The 22897-nt window shown below is 42.4% G+C and overlaps 1 protein-coding gene across 1 annotated transcript; it reads left to right on the forward strand.

Annotated features, from left to right (window-relative positions):
* The first annotated feature begins 405 nt into the window (after window positions 1-405).
* SELENOO (selenoprotein O) lies at window positions 406-15548 on the forward strand. The gene is made up of 9 exons (XM_023918584.2): window positions 406-948; window positions 2266-2469; window positions 3436-3616; window positions 6617-6747; window positions 7107-7387; window positions 7736-7886; window positions 9616-9801; window positions 10868-11024; window positions 11696-15548. Exons 1-9 carry the CDS (start codon window positions 440-442, stop codon window positions 11888-11890), a joined length of 1995 nt encoding a protein of 664 aa, XP_023774352.2. The 5' UTR covers window positions 406-439; the 3' UTR covers window positions 11891-15548.
* The last annotated feature ends 7349 nt before the right edge of the window (window positions 15549-22897 follow it).

Consider the following 22897-nt stretch of genomic DNA (forward strand, 5'->3'; position numbering starts at 1 on the left):
CGTTTATCTTTTTTCTTCTTGTGAGTCCCGCACCCCGCGCTGCTGGCGGCTGCTCGAGTGGGCCGAGCCGCCCGGCCCGGGGCCAACTTTCATGCGCCGGGCCGCAGCCCCACTCCCGGGCTCGGCTGTCCGGGCTCGGCTGTCCCGGCTCGGCTGTCCGGGCTCGGCTGTCCCGGCTCGGCTGTCCGGGCTCGGCTGTCCGGGCTCGGCTGTCCCGGCTCGCCTGTCCCGGCTCGCCTGTCCCGGCTCGGCTGTCCGGGCTCGCCTGTCCCGGCTCGGCTGTCCGGGCTCGGCTGTCCCGGCTCGCCTGTCCCGGCTCGCCTGTCCCGGCTCGGCTGTCCCGGCTCGGCTGTCCGGGCTCGGCTGTCCGGGCTCGGCTGTCCGGGCAGGGCGGCCCCATGGGCGGGGCTCCCCGCGGCACCGCCCCCGGCCCGGCCGCATGGACTCGGTGCTGCGCAGCGCTCGCCGCTTCCCCCCGCGGCTGCTGCGGGCGGCGTCGGGCCCGGCCATGCAGCAGCCCGAGGGCGGCGGGGGCTGGCTGGGCGCGCTGCGCTTCGATAACCTGGCTCTGCGCTCGCTGCCCGTGGACGCCTCGGAGGAGGGCGGCCCGCGGATCGTGCCCGGCGCCTGCTTCGCTCGGGTGCGGCCCAGCCCGCTGCAGAACCCGCGGCTCGTGGCCATGTCGCTGCCGGCGCTGGCGCTGCTGGGGCTGGAGGCGCCCGCGGCCGACCCGGCGGCGGCGGAGGCCGAGGCCGCGCTGTTCTTCAGCGGGAACCGGGTGCTGGCGGGCGCGGAGCCCGCGGCGCACTGCTACTGCGGCCACCAGTTCGGCAGCTTCGCGGGGCAGCTGGGCGACGGCGCCGCCATGTACCTGGGCGAGGTGCTGGGCCCGCGGGGCGAGCGCTGGGAGATGCAGCTGAAGGGCGCCGGCATCACCCCCTTCTCCCGGTAAGGCCCGGGCGGGCCGGGGCCGGGGCAGCCGGCGGGGCGCGGTGCCCCGTGCCTGGCTGCGGGGAGCACGGGGAAGGACTTGCCGCCTCGCAGATCGCATTAACGAGGGGCTGGTGCCTTGCTGAGGATCATTCCCTGAGGCAAAGGTCATCTCTTAACCCTCGTGGTTGTCTTGGTTTGTTTTGCTTAACTTCGGCATCAGCGAGTGTATTGCTTAAATGCTAGATCAGGAGGTGGCAACATTTTCTGCTGGAAAACAGGAGCGTAACTGCATGTCACTGCATGGTGCAGGTGACTTCTGTCCCTGGTTATCCTCCTGTGCGGGTTTGCCCCGCTGGGAGGATGCAGACCATGATGACAGTGGGGAGAGCAGTGTGTAATTGCTGCAGATGGTATTTAAATGTGAGTGTTTGGTTGTGCTGCTGCTCCTTCTCCCCACTCCTCCCAGCTGTGGGAGGGAATAGCAGAAAAGTCCCCAAAATGGCATACTGACCAAATCCCTGCAAGGGATGGGTATCTTCGTTAGTCACATTAGCCTTTAAATACTTTAAATATTTCAGGATTTTTTTTTAATTTCCCATATTTTCTGTCCCAGCTCGACACAGGCTTGGCAACACCTTAGTTTCATGTATGTGGTCCTCTGAAGGTCTTCTTCAGGTCTGTGAGAGTTAAGGGAATCACAGTGAAAATCCCAGATATGGTGGTAGCTTTTTAGATCTGCCCTGGGCTGTTCTCCTGCTTGCCTGTGGCTTTGGAAGTGCTGGGAGTGTGGGCTGAGAACCACCTGTGTCTGTTCCTTTTGCTTAATGTTTATTAAATAAGCTAGTTTGTTATCTTCTGTCTGTTTAGTTGGAGTTTTTTTTAGTGCAGCTGTTGTGTGTGCTCATATTTAGGACCCCATTTCTAGATTGCTTGCCCAGAAAGATTTGAAAGAATATTTTTCATTATATTTAATTTAGTTTAGAGGAAACCATTGACTTGATGTACAATAAAATAGCTATAGTTGTCCAAATTTTTAAATTTTTTTTAAAGACTATTGCATCAATAAAACCAACACAGTTAATGATTAGAAGGGATATGTGTACCTGGAAGGTTTACTCTGTTATGTGTGCTCTTTATTTCAAGTTGTTGTGTTCATCTAATTGAACTTTAACAGAAGTTTGAAGGTCCAGCTTTTGTTTTCAGATCTGCCACTACTTTTTTGTGTGACCACGGACAGAGTGTGCTACTTCTAGGCTTTTATTTCTCTCTGCTACAGAGGAGACAGGAGTTCCTGCCTTTATAGCCTAAAAACGCTCTGTCTTCCTGCCGCAGACAAGCTGATGGCCGGAAAGTGCTGCGGTCGAGCATTCGGGAGTTCCTGTGCAGCGAGGCCATGTTTCACCTGGGAATACCAACAACACGGGCTGGCACCTGCGTGACGTCCGACTCCAAAGTCGTTCGTGACATATTTTATGATGGGAATCCAAAAAATGAAAGATGTACAGTTGTTCTGAGAATAGCCTCTACATTTATAAGGTAGAAGCCTATTATGTTGCTTTGGCTTTGTTTTGGGGTTTTTTTCCCCCTTTAAAACTAAGCAGTCTTTTAAAATACCATCTTAAGTTTATTTCTGTAGCAGCAGTGTTTGGATGTTTCTTGTTCTGGATGCTTGGAACTTCTTTTTCTGGGCTGTAGGAACTGCTTTTCTTGCCCAGCAGATGGGATGGGCTGCTGTCTTTGCACTGAGACAGATAAACACTAGGGATGCTGGCCTGGTGGAAAGAAGAAGTTCTGCAGATCTAGGAGAAGAGATTTTTCATGTGTATTCCTCTACAGAATACATGATTTTTTTTATTATTTTTTTAGTAGTAGTAGTAGTAGTGGTGGATTATAACTCTATCCTTAATTCCAGTTCTGAAGTAGTACTGTCAAAGTTTGGATGTACTTTCCTTGCCTGAGAAGTGTATGGGGTTCCAGCTCCAGCAGAAGCTACAGCTATTAGGCATTTCAGGAAGTTGCACTGCTTCCTCTAAAGCTACAGAATATTAGGGGAAGGTGAGGTATAAGGAAGATGTGATTTCATATGTATGTGTGTATTTGTGTGCATTTCTCTGTGTGTTTACATATCTGGAAAATATATCTGGTATGCTTGATGTACAGTCTAGTATTTAAAAGAAGTCTAATATTTTACATATTTTAGGATAAAAAAATTTCAGTAGAAGGAGTTGTAATAAACTTCAGTGAGCTGGTGTTCAGTACTGGCAGGGTTGGTCAGTTTAGTTACATGTGGATGTAGGAGCTTCCTTTGACCAATTCACTGAGCCTCACCACATTCATTGTAGGAATCTTGCAGATCTTTTCTCTCAGCCACCTGAAAGATTGGTGTTAAGAGGTGGTGTGCTGTTGTTAAAACAGCAGTAAATGTTTTTATTACATACAATATCAAATTATGTTAATAGTATCAGTATTTTAATTCTAAAACATGTTTTTATTTTGAAACAGATTTGGCTCTTTTGAAATTTTTAAACCCCCTGATGAATACACTGGACGCAAGGGTCCCAGCGTTAACCGGAATGATATTCGAATACAGATGCTTGATTATGTGATCAGCACTTTCTACCCAGAAATCCAGGAGGCTTATTCAGACAACACTATTCAGAGGAATGCAGCTTTCTTCAAAGAGGTAAGAAAGATCAGACTCTCTTCATAAATCTATACCTGTCATCTTTAGGAACTTCATCTGCAAGCACAGATGACTGGAGTCAGTATCGTTCAAAGTCTGAACCTTTTTCTTTGAAGAAAGCACTTTTAGTAGATAGACCTGCTTATTGATGAAAGTAGTGTTGATATTGATCTCACCAGTGAAAACAGTTTAACCTTCCTAATAGTAAATCATTATTTCCCTGCTTTGGGAGAGCTTCCAAAGACTTAGCTCCATCTTCTGGGACTGTCTTAGACTGTTGAGAGGAAGTTCTGGCTCTGAATGTCAGATGATGAATTGATGGTGCTGAGACATCACTTGCAAGGCATCATTTTGTAAAATACTGAGAATGCTGAGTCTTATTTTCCAAATTACAAACAGGAGTGTTGTCTGCAGATCATTTTAACTTCAGATACTAGAATTGAAATGTTTAAATGCAGTTGAGCATTATTCTAACTAGCCAGCAAAGAGAATAATTAAAAAATACCAGTGTCTAACACTTGACTAGTCTATCTAAAAGCTGTTGTGGTGCTTTGAAATCTGAAATTATCTGGTAAGGACTGAGGGAATGGCTGTAGAATAATGCACTTTCATAGCAGACCGATAAGAGGTCAAAATAGCTGACATTCTCTGGTTTGGTTTCTTCCTCCTTTGTTTTTGTTTTTTTTTCTTTACCACAACCTGTGCATACTTGCATTAGTTCTTCAAAGCAAGCTGTGGATTGGTTCACCACTATATTCCGAAGAACTTAACTCTGCTGGACAAGTCCTTTGTGTGTGAACAGTTGGGGTTGATGAGAGCTGTGGGTTTGCACTCACTCTGTGTGTGTCCAGCTCTGTAGCTGATGGCATATTTACTTCCTGACAGCAGAAAAGTCATGGGACTTGGGGGTCTTTGTGGATGTGCATGTGTATGCCCTGTCCTGCCTCTTGCTGCTTTTGGCTGCTTTTCCTGGCTCAGTTACTACTGGTTTCCTTCTCCTTTCCCCCACTCCTATTCCTAGTATTCTTTTCTTGTTTCTCCAGGTCTGTTTTTTATTTATTGTGCTTCTCATGCCACTGACTGTCCACACTCCAGTCTGTGCTATCATTGCCTCCTCATGTTTTTTCTTATCCTTAGTGGAGACTTTACAGACTTTTCTCTCCTGAAAATCACCCCATTCCATTCTCTAATTGAGCAAGCACATCCATGAGCAGGCAACTGCCATCACTTCAACTCTATCTTGTTTTATCATTCTTTCTGCACTGTGGAGGAAATGGAGACAAAAAGTACAAGTGATTGCATTTCACAGCACTGTCTAGAAAGCAGATATCATTATCTGTACTTCTCAAATAATTTGTAGCTGTTGTTTAAATTTAAATGAGCATATCCTTCAGCTGACAGTCTTACATATACACCATGCTTGCCTTCTAGTTTGGCTAGCTGTAGAAAAATCAAAAATAATAAGGATCAAAGGGGATGCAGAGCTGTTTCTTTATCATCAATATACCCATCTTTGAGTGGCACTCAAGCTTTAGTTGCTTTTGGGCATTCTTATTAGGGGGATTTCTTTTTACCAGAACCCTGGTGGTGTGCAGTGCATCCAAACAAGGAGTGCTTTTATCCCAATGCTGGTGGCCAGGATTTTTTCATTTTTAAATTTTACATGTTCCTGGCACAGGGCCATTGTACAGGGTGTGCCTCTCTTACTGGTTCATGGCTTAAGTAATCGGTTTTGGACACATGTAGCTGGCTGCTGGCTTCCAGCTGCCCCATGAATCAGCGTTCAGGAAAAATGGGTAAAGTATCTATGAGAATATTGGAAAAATTAGAAGTGTGGGACCTCGAGGTAAACCGAAAGGTTCTGTTCCATGCATCATTTATGGTTTTCACTACCTGTCAGGACAAGAGTTTAACTTTTGTTCTTTACTTGACTGTGTGTGTTTTTTTTTAAAAAAACGGTAGAAAAATTCTGGATTTGAACACAAAGGCATAGAACCATCTAATGAAACAATTCATAGATTGTTTTTTGAACCTTAATGAAATACACTTACACTGCAGCATGGAGCAAATAGTCGTTTTGAATTTCTGTGCATTGTTAGCTATTTGGGAAGAAGAATGATGTTGTCTATGAAAATAATTTTATCCTAAAGTTTTAGCTAGTGGCTATGCAAAATTTTTACTTATGGCAATTTCATAAAGTATTTACAACTAGTTTTATTTAAAAACCATGTAGCTTCCCGACTTTTAGATTTTTACTGTTGTAATTGACAGGTAGGTTAACGTATTTAAGTAACTAGGACTGCTTTAAAATATTATACTACTTATTTGAAGGATGGAGCACATGCAGTGATTTTAGTCAATTCCATAAAAATAATTCTCCATTAAGCAGCGGAAAATGTCAGATGAAACATGCATTCCATGAAGAATTGCATTTAAACAAAATTGTCATTCTTGCAATTTTTTTATTTAATCTTGTAGCCTTATTTCCACTCTCAGAACATAGAGAGACATGCTTATCAGTGCTAAAAACTTATTTGCAGGTAACAGTTTTTTTGTGTCAGCCCTTTAACTTCCCTGTAAATCACGCATATGGGGTAATCCAAAAGAGTACATTTACTTATGTGATCTCCTGCCTGTAGTTACTATTTAAAATTAGCAATAGGCAAAATAATATATTTGTATAATGACTAGAGTAGTATGCAAGTCTGATGTCAAACAATTTATCTTATTTCAGTGTACTGCCTCCAGTGCATTTGAAAGCTGTTCAGTTGGCTGGCAAGTCAAGCGTGAGAGGAGAGAAGAGGAGGCAAATGGAAACAGGAGGCAGAGAAACAGGGGAGTTACTGACAGGAGGAGAGAGGCAAACTGTCCTTAAGATGTTTGTGTGTATGGCATACTGCCAGAATCTGCTCAGTTCAGACTAGGAATATACTGGAAATATATGAAAACATGAATATATTGGAAATACGTTGTGATAAAAAATAAAGTCCTTTCTTTCAGATAACCAAACGGACAGCGAGATTGGTTGCTGAATGGCAGTGTGTGGGGTTTTGCCATGGCGTGCTGAATACAGATAACATGAGCATTGTTGGACTGACCATTGACTATGGCCCTTTTGGGTTTATGGACAGGTCAGTGTGGCATCATTGTTTGGAATGTGCATATGTTCTTGCTATGTAGGATAATCCTGGTGCTTGTGGTTGCTTTAATATTTTAACTCTAAAGTAGATTTTTGAATTATCTTTACAGCAAAGTTGATTAAGGTAATTCTAGTTTTCCTGTAATTCTTCTTGTCAGTGTACTTTAAACTGTGTTCTCAACATCTTGGCTGTAAGACTTCTTGTAGCCTCTGGCTTTGGGAAAAGAATCAAGGAATGTTTCCTTTCAAATTTTTTAGTTCCTAGAGCAGACTAAAATAATAAAAGTACTACTTCTCACTGTATTAGTGTTCAGATAACTGGAAGATTACTAACCATTTATTCTCTTGTAGGTATGACCCTGAGCACATTTGCAATGGTTCTGATAATACAGGGCGCTATGCTTACAACAAACAGCCAGAGATTTGCAAGTGGAACCTGGGGAAACTTGCTGAAGCTTTAGTTCCAGAGCTGCCCTTGGAAATAAGCCAACTGATCCTGGAAGAGGAATATGATGCAGAATTTGAGAAACACTATTTGCAGAAGATGAGAAAAAAACTAGGCTTAATCCAGCTGGAATTAGAAGAAGATAGTAAGCTGGTGTCTGAACTGCTTGAAACCATGCATCTCACAGGTTGGTGAACAGCACAGAAAGTGCTTGTTTAATAGCCTATCCGAACCTATTATCAAATCAAAATACAATTTATATCTTGACCTTAAAAGGAAGTAGCCCTGTGCAACTCCATTGTTATCTGAGAGAAGAACAAAATGCTGAAAATAATTACCTTATTATGAACTGTGGGGTAGTTGTTGCCTTATACAGGGCCCCTATCTCACATTTGCACCCTCACTGAGAGAACAGTTTGTTTGCCTCTTTAGAATGGTGACCTGTACTGCTGTGGGAGGAGGTAGGAAGGAGGTATGGGAACTGCTTTCCTGCTGATTTATTAGTTGCATTACTCATGAAATTCTTTTTTTTCAGCTGGAGACTTCACAAATATTTTTTACTTGCTGAGTTCATTCTCAGTAGACATTGATCCTTCAAAATTTGAAGATTTCTTAGAAGAGCTTACAAGTCAGTGTGCTTCTGTGGAAGAATTGAAAATTGTTTTTAAACCACAGATGGATCCACGGTATAAATTATACTGCTTAAATGTTTTTGGCTTTTGCTTTTAGTTTTATTATAATCATAATGAACTCTGCATAGTATGTAATATTTCACTGATTTTAAGACTGGAAATGTCACTGTTAAGTAGATGCATGACTTCCATCTGCTGGCTCTTGAGTTAAAGTTATCTGAGCTTTTGATTGGTCTTTTTTTTTTCATTTCCTTCCCTGTCTCTGCTGACTTGAGACAATGAGGGTGCCAAATAATGAAGTGATACAGAAGTATTTTACAGAAGAAATGGGTTTGAACTGCAATGCTACTGTATTCTGCTAGTGTACTGTCAGCAAAAAGACACTTTCAACTGCCCAAGTTCTGGCCTATGGATAACCTTTAGGTGGGGTAGTCTATGCCCCCCCATTTGTTCTGCAGTCCAGCTACTCTGAGCATGGAAAAATAATAACTCCTGTTCAACTGCTGCTTATAACAGTGATTGCAGCAGTTTTTCACTTTTTGGAGATGGGGAAAAAAATTAAAGGTATTTTGGGTATATTTCTCTCCCTCCTTGTTTAGTAAATGCTCTGTAAAGGTAATGAACCTACCAAATTTTTCAGCTTTTGCTGTGTGTTGACAGCATGATAGAGATAAACTTGTGTAGTAGAGATGGGACAGTATTTTTTAAACATTGCATTCAGGAGTAGAGAAACATGAAAAGTAGCTAGAAATCATCATGATGGGGATGTGACATTTTGGAGAGGAATAATACTATATTAAAATGAATGCATAACATGTTTCTTTTTTAATCCCAAAACCTGGGTATCATAGATCTAGGTATGTCAGATGTGTACATCAGATCTGGATAGGACTTTATATAAACTCAGAAATCAAAGCACCTGGCTTATCTCTGCTGACTAAAAGTAGGAAAATATAATTTGTTATAATGAGTTGTTTTGAGGCCAGGAGTAATGTTTCTTTTCTTCTTTGCTTAAAAATGTATTCACAGAGGAAATAATTTTATTTTACTTTATGGTATGCTGTAGTTATTAATTCAGAAAAAATAAAAGCTAGCATATTATTGCTAAATTGTATTGCAAAATAAGGTGAGCTATTGTACAGCACCAGCTAACACAGTGAAATATGAAGAGATGCAATCCTAGGCAGACTTGCAGCAAAATAGTCTGTATATTGTTCGGAACTTATTACCAGAAAGTAGTTCTCAGTCTGTGATTTAGACTGACTAACTAAAAAAAATAAACAGTGTTGTCTCATGCAACTTAAATGAAGTGTTTTTCTCCATATCATTTAGATTTTTATTAGTACTAGCAAAAGTAGTAGTGCTAAAGTAAAAAATAGTAGGTTTTAAAGAAATAAAAAAAAAACCCCAAATGACAAAAGTTGAGAATTCTATATTATCTTGATATCCAAGTAAGATTTTTAAACCAAATTCCTTTCAAAGTTCAAAGGGTGTTTTGATGAGAATTGGGTAACTGAAGCAGTAATTTTGAAAATCTGTTGTCTGCACTTTCTATACAACAGGAATATAAATTAAACACACTGAAGAAGGGGGAAGAAACAGTAGAATTAGGATCATTTATAGCAACAATCGTTTTGTTAATTACAAATTTCTGTTATTTAACCTTTCTAGTGAAATCCTTGTTTGCTGTGAATGTTTTTGTATCTACTTTGATTGCGAAGAGGTGGTTCTTGACCAGCAGCTCACCTTTAGGATCTAACTCATTTGTTCCTTTTGTTCCCAGACAACTGTCAATGATGCTGATGTTAGCTCAGTCTAATCCTCAGCTGTTTGCATTAATTGGAACAAAAGCTGGTATAAATAAAGAATTGGAACGCATTGAACAGCTCTCTAAACTGCAGCAGTTAACAGCAGATGATTTACTTAGCAGAAATAAAGGACACTGGAAGGAATGGCTGGAGAAATACAGGTAAGGTTTCTCAGTATTGATAGCACTATTATATTTCTACATTTTGAGAACAATGTGCATGTCTCATAAAAGACACCCTCTCTTAAATATAGATTAGGAGGATGGGGGGAGAGCATGCAGGTCAAGAATATTATCTATTGCCATGATCAGTATCTTTGTTGATGTGAAAATTCAAGGGTATATTTTTATATTGTTTTACTAGGTTTTGAGGTACTGTGAGGGTGTAGAAATCACCTAGCATCAAATCTAGTATGGCAAGTGCTTCAACAGTATTGATGTTGATTCTGACATAGTCTTAATTCCAGCTGCGAAATTTTTTAGTGCTCAGTAACTACAACTGACCTTGACGCATTCTGTCCTTTGAATAATTTTTTGCCAAAAGAGAAGTCTATGTGTTAATACAGAAAGCAAGTATGCTTAATCAAAAAGCAAAAACAGAAATCATGGCCAGGAAAACAAAGGCCCAGACTGTTCTAAAGCTTAAAAACTTAGGTGTTAGCAGGACATTTTTTTTGTAAAAAAACCCTGAATAGAGTATTATTTTTTTGTGCTGTGTGGATTAGGTCAGATCTTTCCTCACCTGGCTGCCTGTGATCTTGTTCACCAGCAGGGCTGAGAGCTTCAGCAAGTATTACTGATAGAAAGTACGGATATTACTGATAGAAAGTACCTCAAACTGCCTCAGCTGTATTACATCCCTGAGCTTTTACCAGAACAGCAAAAGCCTTAACCAATAAACAGTATAAAAATAGTTGAAAGACAAAACTTGAACGTGTCAGTCATTGCAGAGCAGACCATATCCCATGTCTTGATCTGACTTCAGAGAATAGAAAAACTGTGCTGTGCTACTTCCTCAAGCTGTGTCAGGACCTGCTGTCCATAGTACTGAACAGTTTTAAGCTAAGTGGTGTTTTATATTATGTTGTCATGCTGCATTTTATAAACTGAGAGGATTATAGATGATGTAGTATTTTTTAAGAACTGTGAACAAAGTATCTCAAAACAAGAAAATGTGTCAACTTCTACATGTGGTAAAAACCAATTGTTGTCATCTGCTTCATTTCAGAGTCCGTTTGCAAAAAGAAACAGAAAGCGTTGGTAATGCTGATGCCTGGAACACTGAGCGTGTGAAGGTCATGAATTCAAACAATCCAAAATATATCTTGAGAAATTACATTGCCCAGAATGCCATAGAAGCAGCTGAAAATGGGGATTTCTCAGAGGTATGCTATTATTGCTCTCTCTCTCACTCTCTCTGTCTAGGCTTGTGTGGATGTGTGGTTGTGCCGTTAATGACTGACATTATGTCAGGCAAAATTCAGTCTGGAATCTTGGGCAGTAAGGGGATTGGGAATTCACTGTTCAGGAGGTCTCTATTGTTTTTGTTGAAACTGTAATTTTAATGACTGAAGTACAAACAATGGAATTAAAACTCTGAATCTGAACTTCTCCAGCATTTATAGGCTGACCTCAAGACAAGACACACTGCTTTTACTGTCTTGAGAGTGGCTTGGAAGGGAGTTGAGGATTAATTTACACTTGCTCCTTTCTGGAAAGTATTATCTTTTAAATTTTACAGTTTTAACCTGTGGACTTTCAGCATATGGAATATTGCTTGCAGAATATGGGAAACTTAATTTATTTTGAGAAATTACATAAGAATTTGTATTTAATATTTGCATTTCAAGTTATTTGAATCCTATACAGGTACAAACTCAGCCAGGTACAATTTTACAGTTTGCATCTTATGTATATTGTTCATCTGTTTAATATTTGGCTTATCTGGAGTTCATGTATTAAATACAATATAGTTTATTTGGCATGGGGTTCTTCTCCGTATCATTTTGCCTTCACTTTCTAAATTCTTAACAACTATGCTATGTTTTTGCTCCAGGTAAGAAATGTACTGAAACTTTTAGAACATCCATTCCAAGAAGCAGAAGGTTTGCAGGAGGTAAAGGAAGATGCAGAAGAGGAGGGAGCAACTGCTGCAGCAGCTGTTTGTTCTCAAGAGACCAGAAGCAGACAACCATATTGCAGCAAACCTCCGCTGTGGGCTTCGGAGCTCTGCGTTACGTGATCTTCATAACCGCCTTGTTCTGTTTTTTGCTGTGAACTGAAGACTCTGATCCTCCTTCAGCAGTGAAGAATTCAGCAAGGCAAACATCAAAGTGCTATTAAGTTATTGAAACAGCACTACATTTGGATGCATCTACAGCAATCTTCAGCTGTGCTTAATTTGAAGCAATTGTGGATCATTGGAACAAACCAGTGACAATCAACAGCCTATACACATCAGTAATATAAATGTTTAAAGACCCAAAGTCTTTTCTTTATCCTCACTAGTAAAGTAAAGTAAGTAAAAAGCAGTATTTTATGTTGAGGCAGGCTGAACTTGAAACATCCAAATGTAGTTGTTGTTATGTGAAGACAAAAATAGCAAGTCAGGAATCTGATCTGTTTTTGTCTGATGTCTTAACTAATAGTACTTCTTAATATTTGTTTACTGATCTCTCTATGCAGAAACTTACAGTCCTCTTTAATGGAGAAATAGATTCAGTGTTGCTTGTTTGAACTATGTTTCATTTAATTAAGTAGTTAATTTCTTGTGAACCCTCAGATTGGTATTAAATCATTATCTATTTTCTGAGAGTGTGTACAGGCTAGAATTTTTGGGGAGCAATTGAAATTTTTTAAGAGCAGAATTAAGGGAGATTACTTACATTTGCACTTGAAAACTTGGTGATGAAGTTTATTCAGTTTCAACTGAATAAACAACACCCATAAATATTTGCTAAACTCAGGAGTGTAGTTTGTAACCCAGTTGCCTTGGGCAGGATGCATAAGCCAAATTAGCGTGAGCCTTAAACTACCCCAGCACTCAAATCCTGGTTTGTGGTGTATTTATTTCTGTGCTCCTAACAGAGTCTGACTGTTGCAGAAGTGTGCAGGTGAGGTATTGCTCATCACACTTATCAATGGGGTTCTTCCATTCTTTCTCTATTCTTGCACCATTTAATTTGCTTCCATGGTCTTCAAAAATCTTCATGCTGGAAGTTGGCCATTTAGGAACATGCTATTTGAGCCTGGGTAAAAGATGATGGAGGATGTGGGAGGAGAAGAGGAACTTGCTTGGAAGTTACTTAGAATGTTTCAGTTGAGGTTTCAGGGGGAAGGTTGGTTGCCCTTACTGCCACATCATCAAAAGAAAGTTGTTCTGCAGTTAGTTGTTACGTAGCATTCTGAACTTCTTTTTGAAGGACTGTGTCACTAGTTCAGACATCTGAAAGGTTTGGTTTAATGCAAAGGCTTCTCTTTCCAAAGAGATCACTGTCCCACACTGTGACTTACGTGTCCTCAAGGAAATTCTTCTACCCCTATGCAGACTTGTTTTCAGCTTGTGTTGAACTGTGTTTTTTTAAGTCTGCCTCAATATGAGCTGTCAGCAAACGGGGAGAACGGTTGGACTATTGCTTATCCACCTGTATTAATAGTCAGTTTGTCCTCCTCACTGTCACAGGACATAAGGCATGCTTTGCATGTAAATATTCACTCTGTCTTGGAGCTGGAGGAACTGATGATCTCTGACAACCACAGCATTTCCTGCACAATTTTGGAGTCCTTACAGAAAAGGACAAATTAGGTATATTACCTAGCCCATGGATGAATGGTGTAGTTGAAAGAGGTCTTTTGGGAATAATCCATTTTTGTGGGAATTCGAGGCTTTCATTGAGAATTATCCTTCCTTTAAATTTGGGTTACTGGAACCAAACCATTTAATGGAAACTAGCAGAAAGTCAGTGCTGGGTAAACAGGACTGCATCAGGTAGGGAAAGTGTTGGCAATTTGAAATACACTTGAAACATCCCCTTGCAGAACCTGTGGTCTCCTACAGTGTGCCTGGTCAACAAGGGAGTAATGGAGGGAGGAGAAGTTGCTTCAAACTGATCAACCTAACTGTGCTGATTTTGTTTCTCAGTTTGTATCTTTTCTGTTGGGATGCAGAGGGGAACAGAGTTTTATAGGAGCTCTGTCCAAGCTTTTTGCTTAACAAAATGGTGTAAAAAGTAATGATTCTTAGCCATGCCTAAGGGATCAAGTCTTTTTAGCAGCACTGTGATAATAATATGGGGGGGGTTGAGTAGATCTCTATTAAAAGCAGTATAGAGAAGGAGAATATTATCACTGTGTGTTTGAACATACAAGCATTTGAATTAACTACCAAATTACTATGCACCTATATTGCCAAAATAATGGAAAGAGATACTTTGGAATAATTTACTAGCAGTTATCTTACCCTTAAAAAGGAAAATGAATGTTACAGTGAGAAATGCAAATACAGTGGTATTTGCTACTTTGCAAATATTCTTTGCTTATATGTTGATCATGTGCAAGAGGTCTAGCAGGGTTGGAATGATTAATGCAGCCCCTTGCTGTGGCTGCTTTGATGTGCTGCTCAGTAAAGTTTTATGTGTAATAGATGTTCACCTACAGGTAGAAACTCAGAAAGTTTTCACATGTTCCAGCTGCACTGACATCCAACTGCTTGGTTCACCAGGGCATGCAATAATATCAGTGCTTTGTTTGGAGAAACACGGTGATCCAGAGCCAAGTGGAATGCTTGTGCTCTTCCAGCACACTCATTTCAGCAGGTGGGTCATAGTTTGATCTCTGATGATAGTTTCTTCTGTTCTTGTTCCTGGAGCAGTGTGGAAGGAGGAGGTTCTTCAGCACAATTAGGCCAAATTTTGTCAAGAGTAGAATGTTATCACTTAGTTCTTCAGAGAGAAAGGAATACAGCTTATATAGCACTTGGGAATCTAAATACTTGAATCATAATTTTCTTCTTGATTTTTACTGCTTGTATTTGCAATGGGGTCTGAAAATAATATTTATTACTGGTCAAATATTCTGCTTATGTAAAACCCATGGAGTTGTGCTCAAAATGAAATGGTGACTCTTCTTATCAAAAGCTTTCTGTGGAAGTACTTGATTAGACTTAGCCTGTGGCTAAACTGAAATTAGAGCCTCCTGGAGATGAATCTCTGGGTAGTTTCAGATGATAGTGGGACTCCTTTCATGACTTGGTAAGATTTCACTGTAACTCTGCTTCCTGAGCTTGTAAACCTACAGTTGCTGAATGTTTGTCAGCTCTTACTTTGGAATGTTGTGTGGGTTGTTTGAGGGGGTTTTTGTTTGTTTGTGGGATTGATGCCTTGAGAAGACTGAGCTAGAACAGAGGCTAGACAGAATTAAGAATAAAGTAGGTATTTAGTGAAAGGCCTGAAAGAATACACCTTGAGCAGTACAAGAGCCTGGCCAGGGCTACACCCAAGATGTACCCAGAATGGTCACAAAAATGAATGACTGGTCATGAGGTCTCACATTTTTATAAGTTTGGTCCATCTGCATATTGGGGTTAATTGTCTAATTACAGCTTCAGGTTATAAACTCCCATCTTCCTTGTTTTCTCTCTTCAGTCCAACATTGTTTATACTTTTGGGCCTGAAACTTGTACCAATGCTCCTTGGTATTAAGCTAGAAAAGGAATTGCTTTGTCAGCCTTCTCTGTGAAGAGAGCTCACTAACACTTCATATGAAGCTCAAAACTACATACCTAGGCAGCACAGAATATGAAAAATATGAAAGCTAAAACTTAAGGCATCAGGATGGGTTTGGGTATTTTTTCCAAATAAGTGCTACAGCTTTGATTATGTTATTCAAATTAATAAAAATTGCAATTTTAATATTGTTGTTCATGCCTGTTTCCTCAAAGTTTTACTGTTAACCATGCTGTTTGCAGATGTGAAGAGGTGTCACATCCAGTGTATGATCATACAGTCTGAATTCTAAATAATGCTGCCACTACCTTGCTTACATGGCTACATCTTGTCATTTGGCTTTTTGCTTCCTGCGTTGGCAGTGGGAGGTTTTTAGTGTGCTGTGATAATTCTCAGTTCTCAGTTCCTTTCACTTGTATACAAATGTTACATTTGGTCCTGCCACTTCCCCTTAACACCTCTGTTTTCCCTCACCCTGACATCAGCTGTGGATCTGAAGGATACAGCTACCCTCTGTGGTACAGGTACCATGCCATATAAATCAAAGAACAGGAGGGGCTGTGATAAAGCTCCAGAAAGACATGACTACAGACTGCACCATTTTTGTTCATGCAATTCTTGCAGCAGATATCTAATTAACAGGGGAGCAGAAAATCAGGGGGAGAAGTCAGGTTTTTCTAAGCTAAGTGTTCAAAATCTCTTTGTACTCCTTAGATAAAAGACACATCAGCAATGCTTGATTCTAAGCAAGAATTTTTCACATTCAAGTCTAAAATGGAAAGCTAGCAGAAAAAAAAAATCCCATGCTTAGCACAGGGAGCTGAAAATAATTGCTTGAAAGCTGCCAAGACCTAGAAACAGTTGCATCTTTTCTTAAAACACACATAACATAATGACACGTTACCTTGTTTAAGTTCTTAAGTAATTTTTTTCCATCCAGTTCCTGTAATACCTAGAATTAAACAGAAAATATACAGTTAAGATATATTACCCAAATGTAACTGAAAACACCTAAAACACTCTTAAGCCCCACAGATACTGTGATAGAACTTAAAAATATCATCCCAGATAGAGATGATGGTCTATGGTAGCCAAGAAAATGCTGAAGGCCTTTGGCCACATGAGCTATGTGCAAAGGCTGAGAGAGCTGTGACTGTTTCTTTCCTGGAGTAGGGGAAGCTCAGCGTGGCCTTATCTGTGAACTACCTGGAATAAAAAGATGGAGACAAACTGTCCTCAGTGGTGCCATGTAAAAGAAGAAAAGGGATAGGTACAAGCCAAAATGGAGAAAACTTCATTTTCAACATAAGGATTTTTTTGTGTTAAACTGTGTCTCCTAAAGGAGAGCCACCACCCAGTGGTACTGCATTGGAATAGCCTTCGTCTTGGCAAACAGGAGAGAGGAGCACTGAGTTGAAAGAACAATGAGAAGGACCACCCCCCACCACACTCCCCAAATTCCAAAACCAAGTTTTTTCAATCATGTACAAGCAGCAGTAAAATCCTGGGGAAAAGGGGGGCCCCTAGAATATGAAATGAGACACAGTTGCAGAAGGAAGCAGGAAATCTAATGCCTAGAACAAAAAATGACCTAAACAGGACTAATCCTAAGCAAAGCTGTTGTAGTCAAGGTGTTGGATGAAACCACTTTCCCTGGCTTGTGAAGCCTTCACAATGACCAGAAGATCCATAGGACCCTCTGCAATGTGTGCAGATGAATCAAGAGAAGAAAAAGGTCTTGTTTGCCTCTTATTTATTCCAGTAAGATTTTTGTGCTTCCTATCCCTGCCAGAGGAAAGAGAAATAGGTGGAAATAATGCCAACACATGGATTTCTGAACAGGAAATGAAAAAGCCTTTGAATGAAAATACACCTTTGAGGACTGTGACAGTGTCCCCACTGTTCTCCTGGCCCCCAACCCTCTGGAGAAGGCATCACTGCTGCCTAGCCCAGACCTCCTGGGCAGGCACCTCTCACTGCTTAGCTCTTCAGGCAGTAACATACTGGGTGACTTGCAGCAGTCACCATCTCTGTCATTCTGGTTCAGGAAGTGATGCTGACTTTCTACTTCTCCATGAAGCTTCTTGAGCACAGGGTAATTTGGGTCCTCTGAGACTCCATGAGATGATACTCAGGGTCTAGGAGCTCAACTTCAGAGCAGTACTGCTACTCCACACACAACTGCTCTTGCTACCCAGAACTTTTTGAATGTCAGAACAGGAAAGAGCAGCAAAGAGCCTTCTCTTCTAGTTTAACCAAGTTCCATTAGAAGAGGTGAAATCCATACATAGGGTGCCATCTTACAGAAGCGGAACTACCACAGAAGCCATAACTTCACAAATACACAAAGCACAGAAGTACTCGGCAGCAGTCACTCTTTCACTCAGAGAAACCAGCAACTTTGAAGTGTTTTCAGCTTCAGGCCAATGTGAATGCATCAGTAAGTTTCAATCAAAACCTAGCAGCATAGACAAAATATTTCCAGTAGCACTCAAGGTTAAACAGTATGGGCTACAATCCTTGTCACATACCTGGCTGCAGAGGGGAGGGAGATTTTTTTTTTTTATTAAGGAGCTGAAGAAGAAAGAAAAGCAGCCTTAAGTTCAGAAGTCTTCAGGGAGACACAAGAACATGTCATGGCCTACACATAGATGTGGCAACAAAAAAACCTAGCAGTTGAAAGACAACTAAAATACAAGAGTCCAGCTGGAAAATGAAATGGTGCAGGGAGCTGACATTCCTTTTCTTACATTATGTAGGGAAACTGGATTAATAAATCCACCAATTCACCCTGGTTCTAGCTAGCATAGTTCACTATTCTTTTCCGTGTCAAGACACCCACATTCATTTGCAGCAGCCTTTGGCACAGCAGTTAGAATGGAAACTTGACAGTTTGTAAATGTAACAACTGCCCTCGAGTCCCAAAATCTTCTTGCAACACTTGCAACAGACAGACATTTCCTGCCTCAGGCTATACACTAAGGCCCCAGTTTCCAAATTCTGCTACACAAATCACTAACAGTATTTCCTATTTATGATGCAGAGAAGCAAGACCAGGTTCTAAGACTTTCCTGAATACATTAAACATTGAGTGATTTGAGGCTACAGGCCATGATAATTAGTCTCAGTTGTTCCCCAGTTGGTGATTTCAGGAAGATGTCTCACAACAGAATGTGTAGCTCCATTTAGGAAGACAGAGGATAAATTCACAGCAGGAAATCTGAGTCCCAGACACCAGCTTTCTGCTTTGATTGAGAGAAATCTGGCATGCTGAGATTTCCAGTTTTCTCTTAAGAGAACCTGGCTGAAATGGTAAGAAATATGTACATTTTCTGTGGATTAAACAGTCTTTTACTCACCCTTATTAAAGGAAAAAAACTCTAGAATATGATTCAGTATTAGAGTTCAAAGGGAATCCCAAGAAGACCAATTGTGTATAGTGAAAAGTGAATTATCCTCAACTTCTCTGATGACAAACTAGAAGTCCATAGCTTGTAATCAAGGTCAGAGAGACCCTCAGGGGACTCAGTCCTACCAACAAAACTGCAGTAAGAAAGAGAAATGCTGATATATAAGGAAGCCCCAAAACTAAGAAGCAAAAACCCGTGAGACATCAGTAAATGAAGACTGGGAAAATGTCATACATAATGGTTCAACAACTTTCTTGCAAGTATGCACAAGGCTGTGAGACACATGCTCTGGAAAGAATCTCTATGGGATATAAAGAATGTTCAGTGAAAACAGGCAGGAGTAGCTTTTCTCATCCCCAGTACACTTGAATATCATGCCCTATTAATCAAAACAGGATTTGTGACTGCCTTCCCACTTCTCTTGATAGCTTCAGTACATTACAAAGTTCGACTATCACATGCAGTGGTTTTCAAAATATCTTCAGCTATAATTGACAACTACAGTTGTAACAAGAACCCTAGTTTACTGGTTACAGTACAGAACAAAACAAAAACCAGCAAAAAAACGCTTCATCCAAGCCACAGATGTAAGCCACATATGTAAGCACCTTAATTGAGCTAAAATCAACCACTGAGTAGAGGTATTGAGAAATTCCAATGCTCTCACTGAATTCTGCAGAGACCACAGGCAGTCCTCTTCACTGTTTCATGAGAAAAGATACACAGCAGGTGGCCAAAGGAAAAGGAATTCTGCACAGCAAAAGATCTGGGGAGTATAATTTTTGTTTCAGTCTGATGATGTCAGCCAGGTATCTGTCACAAAGAGCTTGGCATCACTATACCCTGTGGATTTTCCACCAGTTAACTTGATGAATACCTTAAATGAAACACATTACAGTCCTCAAAGCAGCATCTGATGTTATGAGGGGTCTAAAGCAGACAATAGTTACACCAGTGTATTGCTGTCAAATCCTTACTTTTTGGAGTGCTATATTTGACTTGCTGTAGTAGCATGGGAAAACTCTCAAAAACAGATGGATGGGGAGATGCTTTTTGAACAGCCTCTATTCAGAAAAACACAGGAACTGAGCTCCCTTGACGCTCCAGAAAACCTTATCTTAAAATTTTTCCACAGAAACAGGTAACTAGGTTCAGGAGTCACTGAAAGGAAAATTTATGACCAGCTTACTGAGGCAGAGGCTAGCAGATGTCTCCAAAGGGCTTCAAAGCTATAGCTTTTTTGCTGGGCAGTAGCTTCCATTCTGGTCTTTTCAAGTCCAAGGCTTAAAAAGAAATACATGTCTGCATTTCTGCCAGAGCATCAATTCCAAAAAAATAGTGCAAAATAAAAACAAGAGCATGCTTCAAAATCATAATCATTTGCTATGATGCAACAAGGCTGTGTATCCATCTCGTGGTTTCCACCCAACCCTTGCAAGTGACAGACACCTCGCCCCACCGTGTTGTTATTTTACCACTGCATGAGTTCTTGCAGTTGGTTTATAGCAGTTTTAATTGCCAAACATACCATCAGCAGGTTCTGCAATTCCCAGGCAAAAGCTGTTGTTTCTCTTTGCATATGATTCCAGACAGTCTTCCAGCCACAAATGCAATGGTCAGAACTGAAGATGGTTTTCTTCCTCCTCCCACAGCTGTAAAATCACAGTAAGAATCGACAATCTTCAGGTGAGCTTTCATACAGAGGAGTCAGCTGCTGCCTGAGGAGTCACATGCTGCAGATACCTGCCCTCTGCCCAAGGAACTGTAATCATCTCAAGTACCTTCAAGCTTTGCTTCTGCTAGCAGATGAACACAAGCTGTGTTACTTTTACAGCGGCCTCTCCCATCCCTCCACGGATTTCCTAGAGCACAGTTCTAAGCACTGACACTGCTGCTCTGACCCTTTTGGTGACTTAGGATGCTTTTTGTACTCACTCGTTGGTTCCTCCATGAAAACATGAATTTAAAAGTTCAACTTTCAGTAGTTTTCACAAGTCCCTATCAAGGTTCAGATTTTAAATTATTTTTGTTTTAGAATACCCAGGCCTTCATACCTCAGTTTTTGGAAAAACACTGTGAAATGTGGTCCCTGACTCAGAAAGTAGCTTACACTACCCTTGCAGGAGAACCTTTTAAGCATGGCAAATTAAAGCAGGGACAGAGAGGGGGGGAAATGCAGACAAAGTTATGAAAGCATTCAGACGGGTACGGCAGGGCACGGCTCGGCTCGGCACAGGGGGCGGGCGCGTAGCCACACTTGTAGCTGTTCTTGGTGCTGACGGAGGTGACGCTCCTCGGCTCGGCTCGGCTCGGCTCGGCTCGGCTCGGCTCGGCTCGGCTCGGCTCGGCTCGGCACGGCTCGGCTCGGCTCGGCTCGGCTCGGCTCGGCACGGCTCGGCTCGGCTCGGCTCGGCTCGGCTCGGCTCCACGTGAATCCCCCGCTGGTCGCGGGCTGCGGCTCCGCCCTCCCCGGCACAGCCGCTCGGCCCGGGGCGCGGCGCCGCGGGATTTCGGGGCAGAGGAAGCGCTGTGGGTGAAGGCTGAGGCTGTGGCAGTGGGGAGCGGCAGCGAGGAGCGGGACAAAGAGAGGGGCACCGGCGCGGGCCGGGTCTGTTTAATGCGGTCTCCCCCAGGGCGCGGAGCCTCCATCCCCGTCCCGCCTTCCGCGGGCGGCGGGGTCCCCCGCCACAGGATCGATGACACGGGATAAGATTCCCGACGCTCTCTGTCCCGTCCCCGGTTTTGGCTCGCGGCTCGGATGCCGGCTGGCGGCGCTCCCGGTTCTCCCCCGACACCGGGGAGCTTTCGGCAGCGCGGAGCCAGGGCCGTCCCGGAGGGTAAGGGACACAGCCGGGAGCAGCTCGCCGCAAGGCTCGGGAAGTTTGCTCCGCTCCCGAAGGCTCTGCCCACCACACGAGCGCTGCACAGGGACGCCCCGCGCCGGGCGGGAGCGCCCGGGCCGGCGCCGCGGAGCCGCGGGAGCGCAGCCCCGGCGGGGCCGTTCCGCCCGCCCGGCAGCGCCCGCTCAGCCTCGGTGAGAAGGTTCCACCTCGAGGGCGCTGCCCGCAACTGCACCCGCGGCGCCGGCCCCGCACGGCTCGGCCCGGCCCGGCCCGGCCCCGGCCGTGCCACCGGCCTCCAAACCCCACCGGCAGCATGGCTGCTTCGTCAGGCTCCTGACATCAACCAGATCTTTTCCAGCTTCCCATTTCATGCTAGTCCGGACTACTTTCCTTAAAAGGAATAACATTTTGCTTTGCTTTGCCCAGGTCTGTCTCATCATTGGTGGAAGGAGGAATTCCAGGAGTTCTCAAATATTTCCAACCAGTTCTTCCATGATCATCTTTGTTGTGTGTTACATCTTGCCGCAGGACTCAGACAATGCTCGATGGTCTTTCTACAGTAACAGCCTAGCACCAAGCAACAAGATCACAACCATCAGATACTGCTCCCAAAGACACTGGGAGGGAAGTCCAGTGGCTTCAGGACAAGACATCAGTTTGCACCAGAAGCCAAGCCTGCGCATACACACCCAGTCCTATAAATTCCTGAAGAACAAGTCAGGTAAACAAACAGGTCTCTGCCTCCCTGGGCAACAAAACAGCTCAGCCTGCAAGCCACTTGTTCTTGCTACCCCCTTTTCTGTAGAACAAAAGGCGGACAGTTAATGAAATACAGCACAGATAAAGAAACAGCATAGAAGATGTGTTGCAACTGTGCATTACCATGTTTTGACACTGACTTTGGAATCAGAGCAGAAACATTCAGGTCAGCTTCACAGTTGGTATATTCTGTCTCTAATACTTATTTCTCCTTCAGAAAAAGACATCATAAAACTATCTATGCATCATAAAATAATCTTAGTCATAGTCCTGGTAACATGTTAGGCAGGCCTGTAGCTTTAAATAACTGTCCCCAATCAGACAATGATCTCATGAATATATCCACATTTTAACCATGACTTCAGGACCTCAAAACCAACATCTTTCAAAGCTGACTGCCTCTCTATAACATTCTCATATTATGACATTGAAAGTTCAATTGTCTCTTCTCACAATATAAGGGAAAAAAACAAAGAGGGAAATGAAAATTACGCAAATATGATCCTTCAGTTGAAAGCAGTAG

Source organism: Cyanistes caeruleus, chromosome 4, assembly GCF_971803275.1.
Source record: "Cyanistes caeruleus chromosome 4, bCyaCae1.hap1.1, whole genome shotgun sequence".
Taxonomy (NCBI): Eukaryota; Metazoa; Chordata; class Aves; order Passeriformes; family Paridae; genus Cyanistes; species Cyanistes caeruleus.